The sequence below is a fragment of the Ranitomeya variabilis genome, chromosome 2 (assembly GCF_051348905.1).
Source record: "Ranitomeya variabilis isolate aRanVar5 chromosome 2, aRanVar5.hap1, whole genome shotgun sequence".
Lineage (NCBI taxonomy): Eukaryota > Metazoa > Chordata > Amphibia > Anura > Dendrobatidae > Ranitomeya > Ranitomeya variabilis.
In genome coordinates, this window is record NC_135233.1 from 448872425 (window position 1) to 448890611 (window position 18187).

General features: G+C 42.9%; 1 protein-coding gene across 1 annotated transcript in view; it reads right to left on the reverse strand.

Annotated features, from left to right (window-relative positions):
• The window catches only part of PARVA (parvin alpha), a 58941-nt gene extending 41002 nt beyond the window's left edge, over positions 1 to 17939 (reverse strand). The window contains exon 1 of the mRNA XM_077287255.1: positions 17659 to 17939. Within this exon, the coding sequence (XP_077143370.1) occupies positions 17659 to 17794 (136 nt within the window). The 5' untranslated portion in view covers positions 17795 to 17939. The remainder of the gene's footprint in view (positions 1 to 17658) is intronic.
• Between the last annotated feature and the right edge of the window lie 248 nt (positions 17940 to 18187).

Consider the following 18187-nt stretch of genomic DNA (forward strand, 5'->3'; position numbering starts at 1 on the left):
TAAATGAGAAGCTCTTAAAGAGGCACAGTCACGCTACAAGGTCTCATCCATCATTTATAAAGTTCAGAAACTTTCTAATGTACTTTAATTCCTCTCTGTACTTGTTGACAGTGAATGGAAACATTGTTTTCTTTCTATTGGACTAAAAGCCTGTTCTGACCTCGTCTTGTTCGCATACATGATAGACTGATACAATGTGTTAGTACAGGACAAGATTTTAGGGAGAACACAATAGCCATATCCACGACCTTGTGGATCTAAGGGCTTCCATCACTAGAGGCCCCGTCTCACATAGCGAGATCGCTAGCGAGATCGCTGCTGAGTCACAAGTTTTGTGACGCAACAGCGACCTCAGTAGCGATCTCGCTATGTGTGACACGTACCAGCGACCAGGCCCCTGCTGCGAGATCGCTGGTCGTGTCGGAATGGCCTGGACCTTTTTTTGATCGTTGAGGTCCCGCTGGGTAGCACACATCGCTGTGTTTGACACCTTACCAACGACCTCGTTGACGACTCAGACACTGAATCGTCATAATAGCTCCCATGTGACATCGTTGTACAGGTCGCTACAGGTCGCTGGTGAGATGTCAAACAGTGAGATCGCAGGAGCGATCGTTGGTAAGATCTCACTGTTTGACATCTCACCAGCGACCACATAGCGACGCAGCAACGATCCCTGACAGGTCGTATCGTTGTCGGGATCGCTTTAGCGTCGCTAAGTGAGACGGGGCCTTAGGTCTCCGAGGACAGATCTTTCTCTAATATTTACAAACCTACTAAATTCACTGACACCTCAAGGGAGTCCATTTACAATACTTATTTGTTGGCCAGACAATGGTTCGGCTGATCGTTTTGGTCGGCAGCTATCTCTCCCTAAAGGTACCGTCACACTCAGCGACGCTGCAGCGATATAGACAACGAGCCGACCTAAACTAGATCGCTGCAGCGTCGCTGTTTAGGTCACTGTAGAGACGTCAAACACAGCAGCTCCACAACGATGCAGGAGCGATCCTGTGACGTAACGGTGACTCACTTATCGTTCACGCTCCATGTAAAACATTGCTGACATCGTTACTTTTGCTGTCAAACATGACGATACACGCCGACCTGACGACCAAATAAAGTTCTGGACTTCTAGCTCCGACCAGCGATATCACAGCGGGATCCAGATCGCTGCTGCGTGTCAAACACAACGAGATCGCTATCCAGGACGCTGCAACGTCACGGATCACTGTCATCCTCGTTGTAAAGTCGCTCAGTGTGAAGGTATCTTAAGTCTCCATAGACAGCAGCACTGTGTTCTCCATGAGACAGGGTGTGCCGGACTCTTATTTCTCCTGACATCATCTGTCAGTCTAATGTGTATGGCGGCCTTCAGTAGCCTTTTTTTTTGCCTAGAAATACAGTTAGGTCCATATATATTTGGACAGAGACAACATTTTTCTAATTTTGGTTATGGACATTACCACAATGAATTTTAAACAAATCAATTCAGATGCAGTTGAAGTTCAGACTTTCAGCTTTCATTTGAGGGTATCCACATTAAAATTGGATGAAGGGTTAAGGAGTTTCAGCTACTTAACATGTGCCACCCTGTTTTTAAAGGGACCAAAAGTAATTGGACAATTGACTCCAAGGCTATTTCATGGACAGGTGTGGGCAATCCCTTCGTTATGTCATTCTTAATTAAGCAGATAAAAGGCCTGGAACTGATTTGAGGTGTGGTGCTTGCATTTGGAAGGTTTTGCTGTGAAGTAAACATGCGGTCAAAGGAGCTCTCCATGCAGGTGAAGCAAACCATCCTTAAGCTGCGAAAACAGAAAAAACCCATCTGAGAAATTGCTACAATATTAGGAGTGGCAAAATCTACAGTTTGGTACATCCTGAGAAAGAAAGAAAGCACTGGTGATCTCATCAATGCAAAAAGACCTGGGCGCCCACGGAAGACAACAGTGGTGGGTGATCGCAGAATAATCTCCATGGTGAAGAGAAACTCCTTCACCACAGCCAACCAAGTGACCAACACTCTCCAGGAGGTCGGCGTATCAATATCCAAATCTACCATAAAGAGAAGACTGCATGAAAGTGACTACAGAGGGTTCACTGCACGGTGCAAGCCACTCATAAGCATCAAGAATAAAAAGGCGAGACTGGACTTTGCTAAAAAACATCTAAAAAAGCCAGCACAGTTCTGGAAGAACATTCTTTGGACAGATGAAACAAAGATCAACCTCTACCAGAATGATGGAAAGAGAAAATTATGGCGAAGGCGTGGTACAGCTCATGATCCAAAGCATACCACATCATCTGTAAAACATGGTGGAGGCAGTGTGATGGCTTGGGCATGCATGGCTGCCAGCGGCACTGGGTCACTAGTGTTTATTGATGATGTGACACAGGACAGAAGCAGCCGAATGAATTCTGAGGTATTCAGAGACATACTGTGTGCTCAGATCCAGCCAAATGCAGCCAAACTGATTGGTCGTCGTTTCATACTACAGATGGACAATGACCCAAAACATAAAGCCAAAGCAACCCAGGAGTTAATCAAAGCAAAGAAGTGGAATATTCTTGAATGGCCAAGTCAGTCACCTGATCTCAACCCAATTGAGCATGCATTTCACTTGTTAAAGACTAAACTTCAGACAGAAAGGCCCACAAACAAACAGCAACTGAAAACCACCGCAGTGAAGGCCTGGCAGAGCATCAAAAAGGAGGAAACACAGCGTCTGGTGATGTCCATGAGTTCAAGACTTCAGGCAGTCATTGCCAACAAAGGGTTTTCAACCAAGTATTAAAAATGAACATTTCATTTAAAATTATTGAATCTGTCCAATTACTTTTGGTCCCTTTAAAAACAGGGTGGCACATGTTAAGGAGCTGAAACTCCTAAACCCTTCATCCAATTTTAATGTGGATACCCTCAAAGGAAAGCTGAAAGTCTGAACTTCAACTGCATCTGAATTGTTTTGTTTAAAATTCATTGTGGTAATGTCTATAACCAAAATTAGAAAAATGTTGTCTCTGTCCAAATATATATGGACCTAACTGTATATGGAGGTAAGGCCTAACATAAAATGACTCCAAAATTTGAATGTGGGGGATAGATTTATTTGGGGTGAGTATTCAAAGGGAATTTGTCATGTAAAATAAACCTATTAACCTGCAAATGTGGGGTTACTCTGCAGGTTTATAGCGTTCTGACATAAGGCAGGGCCAGCACTGAGAAATCATTCCCCTCAGCGTTTAGCTTCCAGTCATTGGAGGCTGCGCCTGCGCGGTTTCAGACCCCAACACTGATTGACTGCCAGGTCTAATGCTGAGCTGCTGTCAGTCAGTGCGCGGTTACAGTAGGCGCTCTATATACACAGAGCAATGACTGAAACCTCGCCTAGGATTGGATACATTACATTACTGATCCTGTACTGATCCTGAGTTACATCCTGTATTATACTCCAGAGCTGCACTCACTATTCTGCTGGTGCAGTCACTGTGTACATACATTACATTACTGATCCTGGGTGACATCCTATATTATACCCCAGATCTGCACTCACTATTCTGCTGATGCTGTCACTGTGTACATACATTACATTACTGATCCTGAGTTACATCCTGTGTTATACTCCAGAGCTGCACTCACTATTCTGCTGGTGCAGTCACTGTGTACATACATTACTGATCCTGAGTTACATCCTGTATTATACTCCAGAGCTGCACTCACTATTCTGCTGGTGCAGTCACTGTGTACATACATTACATTACTGATCCTGTACTGATCCCGAGTTACATCCTGTATTATACTCCGGAGCTGCACTCACTATTCTGCTGGTGCAGTCACTGTGTACATACATTACATTACTGATCCTGAGTTACATCCTGTATTATACTCCAGAGCTGCACTCACTATTCTGCTGGTGCAGTCACTGTGTACATACATTACATTACTGATCCTGAGTTACATCCTGTATTATACTCCAGAGCTGCACTCCCTATTCCGCTGGTGCAGCCACTGAGTACATACAGTGCCTTGCAAAAGTATTCAGCTCCCTGGAACTTTTCAGCCTTTTCCCACATATCTTGCTTCAAACAAAGATACCAAATGTAAATTTTTGGTGAAGAATCAACAATAAGTGGAACACAATTGTGAAGTTGAACGAAATTGATTTGTGATTTTAAATTTTTGTGCAGAATCAAAAACTGAAAAGTGGGGCGTGCAATATTATTCAGCCCCTTTAACTTAATACTTTGTTGCGCCACCTTTTGCTGCGATTACAGCTGCAAGTCGCTTGGGGTATGTTTCTATCAGTTTTGTACATGGAGAGACTGAAATTCTTGCCCATTCTTCCTTGGCAAACAGCTCGAGCTCAGTGAGGTTTGATGGAGATCATTTGTGAACAGCAGTTTTCAGCTCTTTCCACAGATTCTCGATTGGATTGAGGTCTGGACTTTGACTTGGCCATTCTAACACCTGAAGACGTTTATTTGTGAACCATTCCATTGTAGATTTGGCTTTATGTTTGGGATCATTGACTTGTTGGAAGACAAATCTCTGTCCCAGTCTCAGGTCTTTTGCAGACTCCAACAGGTTTTCTTCAAGAATGGTCCTGTATTTGGCTCCATCCATCTTCCCATCAAATTTAACCATCTTCCCTGTCCCTCTTGAAGAAAAGCAGGCCCAAACCATGATGCTACCACCACCATGTTTGACAGTGGGGATGGTGTGTTCAGGTTGATGAGCTGTGGTGCCTTTATGCCAAACATATCGTTTGGCATTGTTGGCAAAAAGTTCAATTTTGGTTTCATCTGACCAGAGCACCTTCTTCCACATGTTTGGTGTGTCTCCCAGGTAGCTTGTTGCAAACTTCAAACAACACTTTTTAGGGATATCTTTGAGAAATGGCTTTCTTCTTGCCACCTTTCCATAAAGGCCAGATTTGTGCAGTGTATGACTGATTGTCGTCATATGGACAGACTGCCCCACCTCAGCTGTAGATCGCTGCAGTTCATTCAGAGTGATCATGGGCCTCTTGGCTGCATCTCTGATCAGTCGTCTCCTTGTTTGAGATGAAAGTTTAGAGGGACGGCCGGGTTTTGGTAGATTTGCAGTGGTATGATACTCCTACCAGTTCAATATGATCGCTTGCACAGTGCTCCTTGGGATTTTAAAGTTTTGGAAATAATTTTGTATCCAAATCCGGTTTTAAACTTCTCCACAACAGTATCACGGACCTGCCTGTTGTGTTCCTTGGTCTTCATGATGCTCTCTGTGCTTCAAAGAGAACCCTGAGACTATCACAGAGCAGGTGCATTTATACGGAGACTTGATGACACACAGGTGGATTATATTTATCATCATTAGGCTTTTAGGACAACATTGGATCATTCAGAGATCCACAATGAACTTCTGGAGTGAGTTTGCTGCACTGAAAGTAAAGGGGCTGAATAATATTGTACGCCCCACTTTTCAGTTTTTGATTTTCCACAAAAATTTAAAATATCCAATAAATTTCATTCAACTTCACAATTGTGTTCCAGTTGTTGTTGATTCTTCACCAAAAATTTACATTTAGTATCTTTATGTTTGAAGCATGATATGTGGGAAAAGGTTGAAAAGTTCCAGGGAGCCGAATACTTTCGCAAGGCCCTGTACATTACATTACTTATCCTGTACTAATCCTGAGTTACATCCTGTATTATACCCCAGAGCTGCACTCACTATTCTGCTGGTGCAGTCACTGTGTACATACAACATTACATTACTGATCCGGAGTTACATCCTGTATTATTACTCCAGAGCTGCACTCACTATTCTGCTGGTGCAGTCGCTGTGTACATACATTACATTACTGATCCGGAGTTACATCCTGTATTATTACTCCAGAGCTGCACTCACTATTCTGCTGGTGCAGTCACTGTGTACATACATTACATTACTGATCCTGTGCTGATCCTGAGTTACGGTACATCCTGTATTATACCCCAGAGCAGCACTCGGTATTCTGCAGATGGAGGATCAGACAGAATAAGTCATGTACATAGTAACGTTACCAGATTATAACTATATATCAACTATTACTTGGTGCTCAGTGTGTTCTTTACCACAAAGAAAACAGAATCTGAAAACTAAAGTAAATAAAGCCAAGCCCTTTTTTTTTGCTTCCTCTTCACACCCGCGCACCAATTTTTAGAACGAAGATTATTTATACAAACATATTAGGTGAATGCTGCACATGCCAAGCTTGTGGAAGCGTGCTGCTATATGGAAGCGTGATTTGTTTGTCAGTGGGTCAGATGTGTCACAAGGGGCTGACTTATCATATTCCCAAAGTTGAGCAAATAAAACATTCCAATGTATTATGTTCTCAATGCTTTTTGCTCTTCATAAGACCATTTTGAAAATTGCCATTAGGGGGCATAGCTGATAGTAGTGGGTGAGATATAGTAATCGTATGTAGCAATAAAGTGATGTAAAAAAAATAAAGTTGTCCAGTATGTTGCCAACTCTATCACACAGTGTATACAACTGGCGAACTGTCAGTCTTAAAGCTGCATCAGGAAAAAATACCTTGTGAATTGTTACATAAATTTCCTATTAAAATCAATAGAAAAAAAATGGATTTGGGTGCAAAAACCCCATGTTTTTCGTGCTCAAATTAACATAACAAATTCAGTGTGAACATATCATTTTTTTAGTTTTTCTGCAGAGTACTTCCCAGGGTGTGATCCTGAACATTGCACCAGATCAGCGCACTGTATGTACCAGCAAGTAAGGTCAATACATAACCAGAGGTCAAACAGCAGGTGATAACAGCAGGTTAAAATTGGAGGTCGGCAGCTGAGACATCACAACGGAGAAAAGTGCAAAAAAACAATTAAGGATCAAAACCAGCAATAATTTAAAAAAAAAAAACATCAGTAACTAAGGGGCTAGAAATACAATGCAGCTATAGAAAGTGTGAAGGTATATGTGAATACATATAATGTATGTTTTGTTCTTCTGTTATCTCTAAGCTAGTAGGTGAAGACTAGCTGCTATGGTATCTCCAACACTACATAGCACAAGGGATTCCTGCTCTTCTGTCTCTAGTTAGCACATGTTCACAAAGCAGTAGCACCATGGAGGACATTAGAAAGCAGTACTGAACAGTGTAGCAGTGAATCCAACGCTGGTGTGAGATGAAAACTTACTAGAATCTAGCTATCACTGGTTTTCCCCATCCTCTTGCCATAGACTTCCATAAGCAAATGTAATCTGAACCTTTGTAGATTAGAAAGTATATTCTGTTTTAACCCATATGGATTTTTAAAATAAATGATGCATTCGGGAGGCGAAGGAAGAAGCACATTTTCTCTGATAAGACATATTGCAAAGTTTCTTATTCGCTTGTACTCTTAGTTTAGGCAAAGTTTTTAGAGAGACCGTGGGAGACCGTGTATACGTGTTTTAAAGGGACACTCGAGGCAAAAGGAATTAAGTGTCTTCTGCCTATTGTAGGATCTGAGAAAGCCGGAAATGACTCAGATTCAAGGAATTGATTAGACATAACATGTCTTATCGGGAGTGTTTTTTTAAAAAAATGGTAATACACTACATTAACCAGTAGGGGGAGACAATGAGCATAGTTGCAGGCTCCTTACAGAAAATCTGAAGGGGTCTTCTGCCAAGGGGCATGATGGGAAGGACACTCAATGCAGGAAAACAATAAGTATTAACTATGAACCTTTTGCGATACTCCAAAATAAGCCTTTAACTGGGAACGTAACATATGCGCAGCCATTAATCTGCACCTCGAAACGTCTCACTTTTCAAAGAAAAAGATCAAAGAATGAATTTACAGAATTTCTTATGGATTCAGAATGAATTTCTGCAAGAATTTCAATGTTATGTTGGCTTGCTAACCTCTGGTTCCATCAAATGTCTTCCATTATAGAGCTAATTCTTGAGATTCCAGCTATAACATATACAGAACTGCAGGCTTCGGTGCCACAGAAGCGGCCATTGAAAAAGTAATGGGGCTTTGATAATACCTCGTGTGTCTTTGTCTCATCCTAGCAATACCATTGCCTGTGTGCGCACACATCGTGACCTTCACAGAAATTTGTATGACTTATACTGGCAAGAGGAGATAAAGAATGTCAAACATCTTTCCAAATAAATGAAAGCATTGAGAGGAGGCAAAACCTCGGACAATATCCCTCTGCAAAGCCACAGCCTCCATTCACAAGAACCACGCTGGTATTTATAGAGAATATTTCCCAATTGTCAGGTCGGAATTTGGAGACCTTTAGTACAAGAAATATTCAGCAGTTTTATCAATCTGAATGTATCTTGGATTCGCACATGTAAGAAATAATTCCTCTAACTTCTAAAAGATATTGAAAATCACAAAGGGGTCCAGAGGCCAAGTAAAGGCATGCGGCTGCAAGCCCAGCTCCTTGATAAAGGGTAGAAAACTCCCAGGTGACTTCTAGTATCCTTATCATTTGCAGGATGCATGATTATTATTCCACACCTCAACACTGAGTCTCCTCTGCTGCTCCTGTTGTCTGTTATTGTCTGCAGCGCTGATGTCACATTGATGGCACTGCAGCCAATTGGTGAGTTCACGCTGATTGGCTGCAATGTTGCCACCATGTCATAAGAGCTGTAGATAATAACAGACATTGGCAGCGATGATGGAGTCTCAGCACTGGACCTGAGGAGGGCGAGTGTCAGGGGATGCAACTCCGCTGCCTCCAATAGTCAGGACAATTACGTAATTGACTGACGAGTGATGGACGAGGCTGTTTTCCCTACTAAGCCAGTTATTAGGAAACTTCCAGTGAACGTATGGTATATACACCTCCGTTTCCAACCCATGGAATATATATATATATATATATATATATATATATATATATATATATATATATATATATATATATATATATATATATATATATATATATATATATATATATATACACACACACACCCTGATAGGATCCCTGCCAACTCAATAATAAAAAAAAGAACTACTAGCTGCCACCACCATTCGCTTATATAGGCCGATTGGACACTTGTTGAGATAGCGTATTGCTTTAGGGGTGCGGTTTACAGAGCAATAGGAACAGAGCTACTAAACTTTTTATATTTCATCTGAAAAAGTAGACAGTGTTTATAAAATAATATACAAAGAAGTTACAAAATGGTAAACAAAAGGATACGGTATATACAATCACATGCGATAAAAGAGATAACAGAAAAGTAATAAACTTGTGTCATGGAAATGGTTCAGGTCTTAGCAACAGACAGAACCACGCAGCACTGTGTCTTCCAGAACTGACAAATGACAAAACCCGAAACTTTGATTTTTATTAGATCAAGGTTATGCTCAAATACAACCCCTGGCAAAAAATTATGGAATCACCGGCCTTGGAGGATGTTCATTCAGTTGTTTAATTTTGTAGAAAAAAGCAGATCACAGACATGGCACAAAACTAAAGTCATTTCAAATGGCAACTTTCTGGCTTTAAAAAACACTAAAAGAAATCAAGAACAAAAATGTGGTAGTCGGTATTTGTTACTTTTTTTTAACCAAACATAGGGTAAAAATTATGGAATCATGAAAAACAAACACAAAAACACTCCAAAACATCACTAGTATTTTGTTGCACCACCTCTGGCTTTTATAACAGCTTGCAGTCTCTGAGGCATGGACTTAATGAGTGTCACACAGGACTCTTCATCAATCTGGCTCCAACTTTCTCTGATTGCTGTTGCCAGATCAGCTTTGCAGGTTGGAGCCTTGTCATGGATCATTTTCTTCAACTTATACCAAAGATTTTCAATTGGATTGAGATCTGGACTATTTGCAGGCCATGACATTGACCTTATATCTTTTTTCAAGGAATGTTTTCACAGTTTTTGCTCTGTGGCAGGATGCATTATCATCTTGAAAAATGATTTCATCATCCCCAAACATCCTTTCGATTGATGGGATAAGAAAAGTGTCCAAAATATCAACATAAACTTGTGCATTTATTGAAGGTGTAATGACAGCCATCTTCCCGGTGCCTTTACCTGACGTGCAGCCCCATATCATCTATGACTGTGGAAATCTGTATGTTCTCTTCAGGCAGTCATCTTTATAAATCTCATTGGAACGGCACCAAACAAAAGTTCCAGCATCATCACCTTGCCCAATGCAGATTCTCGATTCATCACTGAATATGACTTTCATCCAGTCATCCACAGTCCACGATTGTTTTTCCTTAGCCCATTGTAACCTAGTTTTCTGTTTAGGTGTTAATGATGGCTTTCGTTTAGCTTTTCTGTATGTAAATCCCATTTCCTTTAGGCGGTTTCTTACAGTTCGGTCACAGATGTCGACTCCAATTTCCACTCATTCGTTCCTCATTTGTTTTGTTGTGTTTTTCCTGTTTTGGAGACATATTGCTTTAAGTTTCCGGTCTTGACACTTTGATGTCTTCCTTGGTCTACCAGTATGTTTGCCTTTAACAACCTTCTCATGTTGTTTGTATTTGGTTCAGATTTTAGACACAACTGACTGTTAACAACCAACATCTTTTGCAAATATAGTGTGATGATTTACCCTCTTTTAAGAGTTTGATAATCCTCTCCTTTGTTTCAATTGACATCTCTGGTGTTGGAGCCATGATTCATGTCAGTCCACTTGGTGCAACAGATCTCCAAGGTGTGATCACTCCTTTTTAGATACTAACGAGCATATCTAATTTGATGCAGATGTTAGTTTTGGTTATGAAAATTTACAGGGCGATTCCATAATTTTTTCCTCAGAATTGAGTGATTCCATAATTTTTCCCCTATGCTTGGTTAAAAAAAGTAACCATTACTGACTACCACATTTTTTATTCTTGATTTCTTTTAGTGTTTCTTAAAGCCAGAAAGTTGCCATTTGAAATGGGTTTAGTTTTGTGCCATGTCTGTGCTTTTTTTCTACAAAATTAAACAACTGAATGAACATCCTCCAAGGCCGGTGATTCCATAATTTTTGCCAGCGGGTTGTACCTTTCCTTGGTGAGCTCATATGGGGGCTGTTTGTGGGATGTGCTAGGTCTTTAGAAGATTATAAGATACCCAACTTTCAGGATATCTTTGCCCCTGGAGGTCCCGGGCAGAAAATATTGTTATCACGTTTCCTAACACGATTTTATCTTTCTATAGAGATGAAACATGGCATGGATAGCATCATGCATCTGTACGTTATTAAATTTCAGGTGTTAGGCCGGACTTATGGTGAGGTGAGTAAATACGTTATATTCGTCACACCGCTGAAAATATTCCTCCCATAAATATCGGATCAATGCATTCTCCAATATTCATCATGGACCACTGAGTCCAGAGTGTCTGAGATAATTCCTTTAAACAGAGGATGCCCCTGCCTCGGGGAAGTGTAACTTCTCAGTCTCTGAGTATTTGAATCTTAGACTTGGTGACGGGTTCTCAACAGATCCCCTATTGTAATTACCTGTTGATGGCAGGAAGTTCTACTTCAATGGAGGTTGAAGTGTCAGCTCTTTCTCACTTCCCCAGTTATAATAAATACCCTATGTTCAACGTGAGGGTGACATGTCTCCTCTCCGGAGAAGTCTTTAAAGGATATTACAATTTTTTTCTACGACAGTGAATAAAGCACAGTCCATGTAAAAACAAAATAAAAATAAAATGTAGTTTCTAGTACCTGAGGTGCGTGTATAAAGGGGTCCTACACTACTTAGTTACTGTATCATGAGGTTCTGCAGCAGCTGACGGTGTGCAGTATGAGGTTCTGAATTAGGAAGTTCTACAGCAGCTGAGGCGTGTAGTAACTATGTTACCCTTGAAGCTACTTATAAGCCCCAGTCTCAGTACCATGGTATGTGACTCTTAGGTGGATGAATTCTGTCATCAGTGTTGTATCTGGCAGATTCCTTCAATGACATCCAGAACTCCAATGTCTTACTTCCTGAGAATTTTATTTTTTTTGGCTACGCATTGATTGATCCTTTTTCACTAGCAAAAATGAATGTACTTTTCAAGCTGCACTCGGGAGCTTGCAACTCAAGAGCTCTGTTGCTTGCTCAGGAATTATGAGCTTGGATTCCCCTTAGTGGAAAATGTCGGGGGAATCAATAGTAAGGAACCCCACAACCAGCCATGCAGACTGGACTTCAATTCAAAGTTAACACGTTTCAACTTAATGGAGCAGATGCCACATACTTTGGACTGGAGCAATGACGGCATCTGTCTTTATACTAATACTAGACGGTGGCCCGATTCTAACGTATCGGGTATTCTAGAATATGTAGGTAGTATATAGCACAGGCTACGTACTATATTGCACAGTGACGTAGTATATAACACAACCGACGTAGTATATAACATAGCTACATAGTATATAACAGAGCTACGTAGTATGTAACACAGCATACGTAGTATATAGCAGAGCTACGTAGTATATAACACAGCCACGTAGTATATAGCATAGCCACGTAGTATATAGCACAGCTACGTAGTGTATTGCACAGGCACGTAGTATATTGGTCAGCCACGTAGTATATAGCAGAGCCACGTAGTATATAACATAGCCACATAGTATATTGTAGAGCCACGTAATATATTGCACAGGCACGTAGTATATTGCACAGCCACGTAGTATATAACACCGCCACGTAGTGTATTGCACAGCTACGTAGTGTATTGCACAGCTATGTAGTATATTGGTCAGCGACGTAGTATATAGCAGAGCCACGTAGTATATTGTAGAGGCACGTAGTATATTGCATAGCTACGTAGTATATTGCACAGCCACGTAGTATATAACAGAACCACGTAGTATATTGCACAGTCGACATAGTATATAACAGAACCGACACAGCCACATAGTATATTGCACAGCTACGTAGTATATAACACAGAACATGTAGTATATTGCACAGCCACGTAGTATATTGGACAGTCACTTTGTACATTGCCCAGCTACATAGTATATAGCACAGAGATGTAGTATATAACAGAGCCCACGCAGTATGTAACACAGCCCACGTAGTATAAAGCAATGTGGGCACTATATGCGTGGTTAAAAAAGACTTAAGATAAAAAAATAAACATATACTCACCTTCCGAAGGCCCCTTGAAGTCCAGGCGCCTGTGTGCAGTGCATGCGGCAGCTTCCGGTCCCAGGGTTGGTATGAGCGCAGGACCTGTGATGACGTCTCGGTCACATGACCGTGACGTCATGGCAGGTCCTTCTCGCATAGCATTCTTGGCACCGGAACCTGCTGCTTGCACTGCCGAGGACAGCGCGCGTCGTCGGAAGGTGAGAATAACCTTTTTTTTATTATTTGTAACATTAGATCTTTTTACTATTGATGCTGGATACACAGCATCAATAGTAAAAAGTTGGTCACACAGGGTTAATAGCTGCGTTAACGGAGTGCGTTACACTGCGGCAGAACGCGGTCCGCTAACCCTGCCATTAACCCTGTGTGAGCGCTGACTGAAGGGGATTATGGAGCGGGCACTGACTGCGGGGAGGAAGAGGCGGCCATTTTGCTGCCGGACTGTGCCCGTCGCTGATTGGTCGTGGCTGTTTTGCCGCGACCAATCAGCGACTTGGGATTTCCGTTACAGACAGACAGAAAGACGGAAGTATCCCTTAGACAATTATATTGTAGATTAACCAAGAGTGTATCTTCTATCACTGTAATAGGTTTTACCTGCAGTCCTACGTAAAGCCACAGATCGTGGTGGGTGAGAGCACACAACAAATGGCAAATGACAAATACCGCTCTGCTACATCTGAATGTATCCTAGGATTTACATAGAAGAACCTTCTGTACAATTACCTGATTCTTATTTTGGGGTTTATAACACAGTGGGCAGTGGACGCTTGTACATTAGTATTAGTATCCTGGATTATTACTCCTCCACGCAGTCTATTCCTATGATGAAGTGTCGGGAATGGAATTTATGATGTGACCTCATCATGTGGGGCGACTATGAACTCACCCAGAACATTCCTGCAGAGTGATGTGAGGGAAAACCCACTAGTGACAGCCACAATGTGGTCATCTACACATACATGAGGGGCACCAAGAAAGCAAAACAGACATCCTGGCATAGAAAGAGGTTAAGGTGTAGTGATCAAATATACTCAGCACTCTGCATAAGTGTTAGGCATGTCTGGAAACAAATGTTGCAAAGTAAGAATGCTTTACAAAATAGAAGTGTTACTAGTTAATTTTTATCAAATGTCAAAAATAGTGAGCCCATCCTTTGCCTTCAAAACAATTCTTCAAGGTAAGTTTGCATATTGTTTCTCAAGGAACTCAGCAGGAAGGTTGTTCCAAACATCTTGGAGAACTAACCACAGATCTTCTGTGGAAATAAGCTTGTGCAAATCTTTATGTGTCACTGTCTGCTATGATCGCACACAAAGGTTGTGTTTACATCAGGGCTCCGTGGGGGCCATATCATCACTTCTCGGATTTTTTGGTCTTTTTTCATGTCACATGTTCAACACCTTGGCAAGACTGAATACAGCAAGACATAGAGTATACTGCATCAGCAAAGTGTATCCCAGGCAAAGATTTCAACATGTATTCTTTAAGCTTATTTGAAGAGAACGAAGAAATGAGCAACACTGATGAGCTTAGACACAATGATTGTCCAAGGAGACTTAAGGTACCTTCACACTAAACGATATCGCTAGCGATCCGTGACGTTGCAGCGTCCTGGATAGCGATATCGTTTAGTTTGACACGCAGCAGCGATCAGGATCCTGCTGTGATGTCGCTGGTCGTTGATTAAAGTTCAGAACTTTATTTGGTCGGCAGATCGCCGTGTATCGTTGTGTTTGACACCAAAAGCAACGATACCAGCGATGTTTTACATTGGTAACCAGGGTAAACATCGGGTTACTAAGCGCAGGGCCGCGCTTAGTAACCCGATGTTTACCCTGGTTACCAGTGTAAAATGTAAAAAAAACAAACAGTACATACTCACCTTCGCGTCCCCCGGCGTCCGCTTCCCACACTGACTGAGCGCCGTAAAGTGAAAGTGAAAGTACAGCACAGCGGTGACGTCACCGCTCTGCTGTTAGGGCCGGGCTCAGTCAGTGCAGGAAGCGGACGCTGGGGGACGCGAATGTAAGTATGTAGTGTTTGTTTTTTTTACATTTTACGCTGGTAACCAGGGTAAACATCGGGTTACCAAGCGCGGCCCTGCGCTTAGCAACCCGAGGTTTACCCTGGTTACCCGGGGACCTCGGCATCGTTGGTCGCTGGAGAGCGGTCTGTGTGACAGCTCTCCAGCGGCCACACAGCGACGCTGCAGCGATCGGCATCGTTGTCTGTATCGCTGCAGCGTCGCTTAGTGTGACGGTACCTTTAGTGCAGAAAAGTAAACACTGGTGGACATAGCCAGCAGAGGACCCCTGTGCAAGAACATTCTATGTGCTCCTTTCAGCCCAATAGCTCTTCATTATGAGCAACTCCACCTGCTTGCTTTGGACATGGTTGTAGCCCCCTTACTTCTTGTGCGGCCACAGAGGTTGCACCAATGATATCCACTACTGAGATGAAAAGCACATTGTGCTAACGTCCCTTCACACTGGAAGATGTCAAGCAGTGCCATCAACTCAGAACTAGCAGCAACCAGTGAGTCCCAGCGACACCCATCTAGTGTTCGGGGAAATCTGTCCAGAAGAGATAATTGTGGAAGAACTGCCATACCTCCGCTATGGAAACAAGACCAAGTAAGGCTACTTTCACACTTCCGTTGTGCGACGTACGTCGCAATGCGTCGTTTTGGAGAAAAAACGCATCCTGCAAAGTTGTCTGCAGGATGCATTTTTTCTCCATAGACTTTCATTAGCGACGCATTGTGACGTATGGCCACACGTCGCATCCGTCGTGCGATGGATGCGTCATGTTTTGGCGGACCGTCGGCACAAAAAAAAGTTCAATGTAATGTTTTTTGTGCGTCGTGTCCGCCATTTCTGACCGCGCATGCGCGGCCGAAACTCCACCCCCTTCTCCCGGACATTACAATGGGGCAGCGGATCCGTTGAAAAACTGCATCCGCTGCCCCCGTTGTTTATTTCTTTCACAACGTGCGTCGGTACGTCAGGCCGACACATGGCGACGGCCCCGTACCGACGCTAGTGTGAAAGTAGCCTAAGGCTGGTTTCACATTTGCGGTTGTGTCCGCAGCGTTTCGGGCGCATACATCCGCATGCGTCTTGATTTCCTATCTTTAACATTGTAGACGCAGGTGCCTGCCCTTGTATGCGTTAGCCCGTGTTTGCTTACGCATGTGTATTTTTGCGCTTTGCGACTGTGCGCAGCTGACGCACCATGTAAGAATTTTTATTGCGTCAAATTTCCGCCGCCATACGCATGCGGACGCTTGCGGAAGGAGTACGTCAAAACAACACATTACCGTCTATGGGAACACATAGGAATGCAAGTACATGCGTTCGCTTGCGTTTGCACAAGGGTCTATATACAGAAATCCCATGAGACACGCCCATTGGGTGTGGCTTGTGTCAATTAAATTCTCCTTGAAAACGCAAACGTAGGCAAAAACGCATGCAAACGTTGCGTTTTTTTATCCGTCATGCGTAAGTTGATGCAGATAAAAAATGCAGCGTTATCATGCGTTTTGCCATGCGTTTGCGGTTGCGTACGTCACACTGCGGACTCAACAGCAAATGTGAACCTAGCCTAACTAAACGATGAAAAAAAAACATTAGACAGTATGTAACAGTAGGAGGCAAAATATCAACAGAAGATGAAAAGAACACTAAAAAAAATCATTATGACTATGGATTACTGGTGTAATGTAATGTATATACACAGTGACTGCACCAGCAGAATAGTGAGTGCAGCTCTGGGGTATAATACAGGATGTAACTCAGGATCAGTAATGTAATGTATGTACACAGTGACTGCACCAGCAGAATAGTGAGTGCAGCTCTGGGGTATAATACAGGATGTAACTCAGGATCAGTAATGTAATGTATATACACAGTGACTGCACCAGCAGAATAGTGACTGCAGCTCTGGGGTATAATACAGGATGTAACTCAGGATCAGTAATGTAATGTATGTACACAGTGACTGCACCTGCAGAATAGTGAGTGCAGCTCTGGGGTATAATACAGGATGTAACTCAGGATCAGCAGGAAAGAAATAATGTATGTATAAAGTCACTGTTTGTGGATATAAACACTGTGTGTAAAGAGAAGCTTGACCATAAATAGAGAAATATTTATGCTTTCTACAAGATCCACTATTTGTATAATATTATATATTTAGACACCTGAGTTGTGGACACGTTTCCCTCAGACATTTCTGGCACAGACACAGGTCACTGGCTGCATTCTATGGATTCTGCATTTGGCCCCAGGAAACAGACAAGGGAGGGTCTGGCCCAAGCAATGGAGATCTGCACATTCCTTCACTCTCAGTGCAGCCTTTGCCCGATGCTCCCAGGTGGGTGTCACTGGGGGGGATGAAGACCACCGAGGTTTCCCAGTCTGTCTCCCACCTCCTGCTGCAGTGTGTATCCTGCAATGCTCTGCACCCAGTACAGGAGGGATGTGCTGCAGACAGGGGCTGCTCTGTTACATTGTAGCAGCTTCTTACCTTCTTTGGCTTTTTTCCTTCTGGCTAAAGTTCCTCCGAGTTTTCCCAGGAAGGAGTCGTCTTTCTTCCTGGACGGGGGTGACTTGGGGGTCGGTGATTTGGGGGTAGAGGGAGACTTTTGGGGGGACGTGGCCATGTTTGCTGGGTGACTGCAGGGAGGGGAGGCTGAGCTCTGCTGCCAGCGGAAGCGGAATTATTCCGGCAATGTCAGGAGCAGCTGCCTCCTCCCAGTCATCCCAGTGCTCCCAGTACTGATGGGGCAGAGCTGGCCCAGCACCCCTGATGTGTGAGCGATGAGCTGCAGCCCCCAAATACAGGGATCCGATCCATCTGCCTCATAGGACTCATGTCACGTCCATATAAACCAGTCCACTGAGAGGCAGCCCCCCAGGGACTCCACACCAGTGTCCCCCCGACTGATTGCAACCCCCCATCCCAAAGCTCCCCCCAGGTACACTGACCTGTCACAGATTTTACCTGCAGGACAAGTGATTGGCATTTTCCAACCTCTCCTCCACAGGCAGGAGCA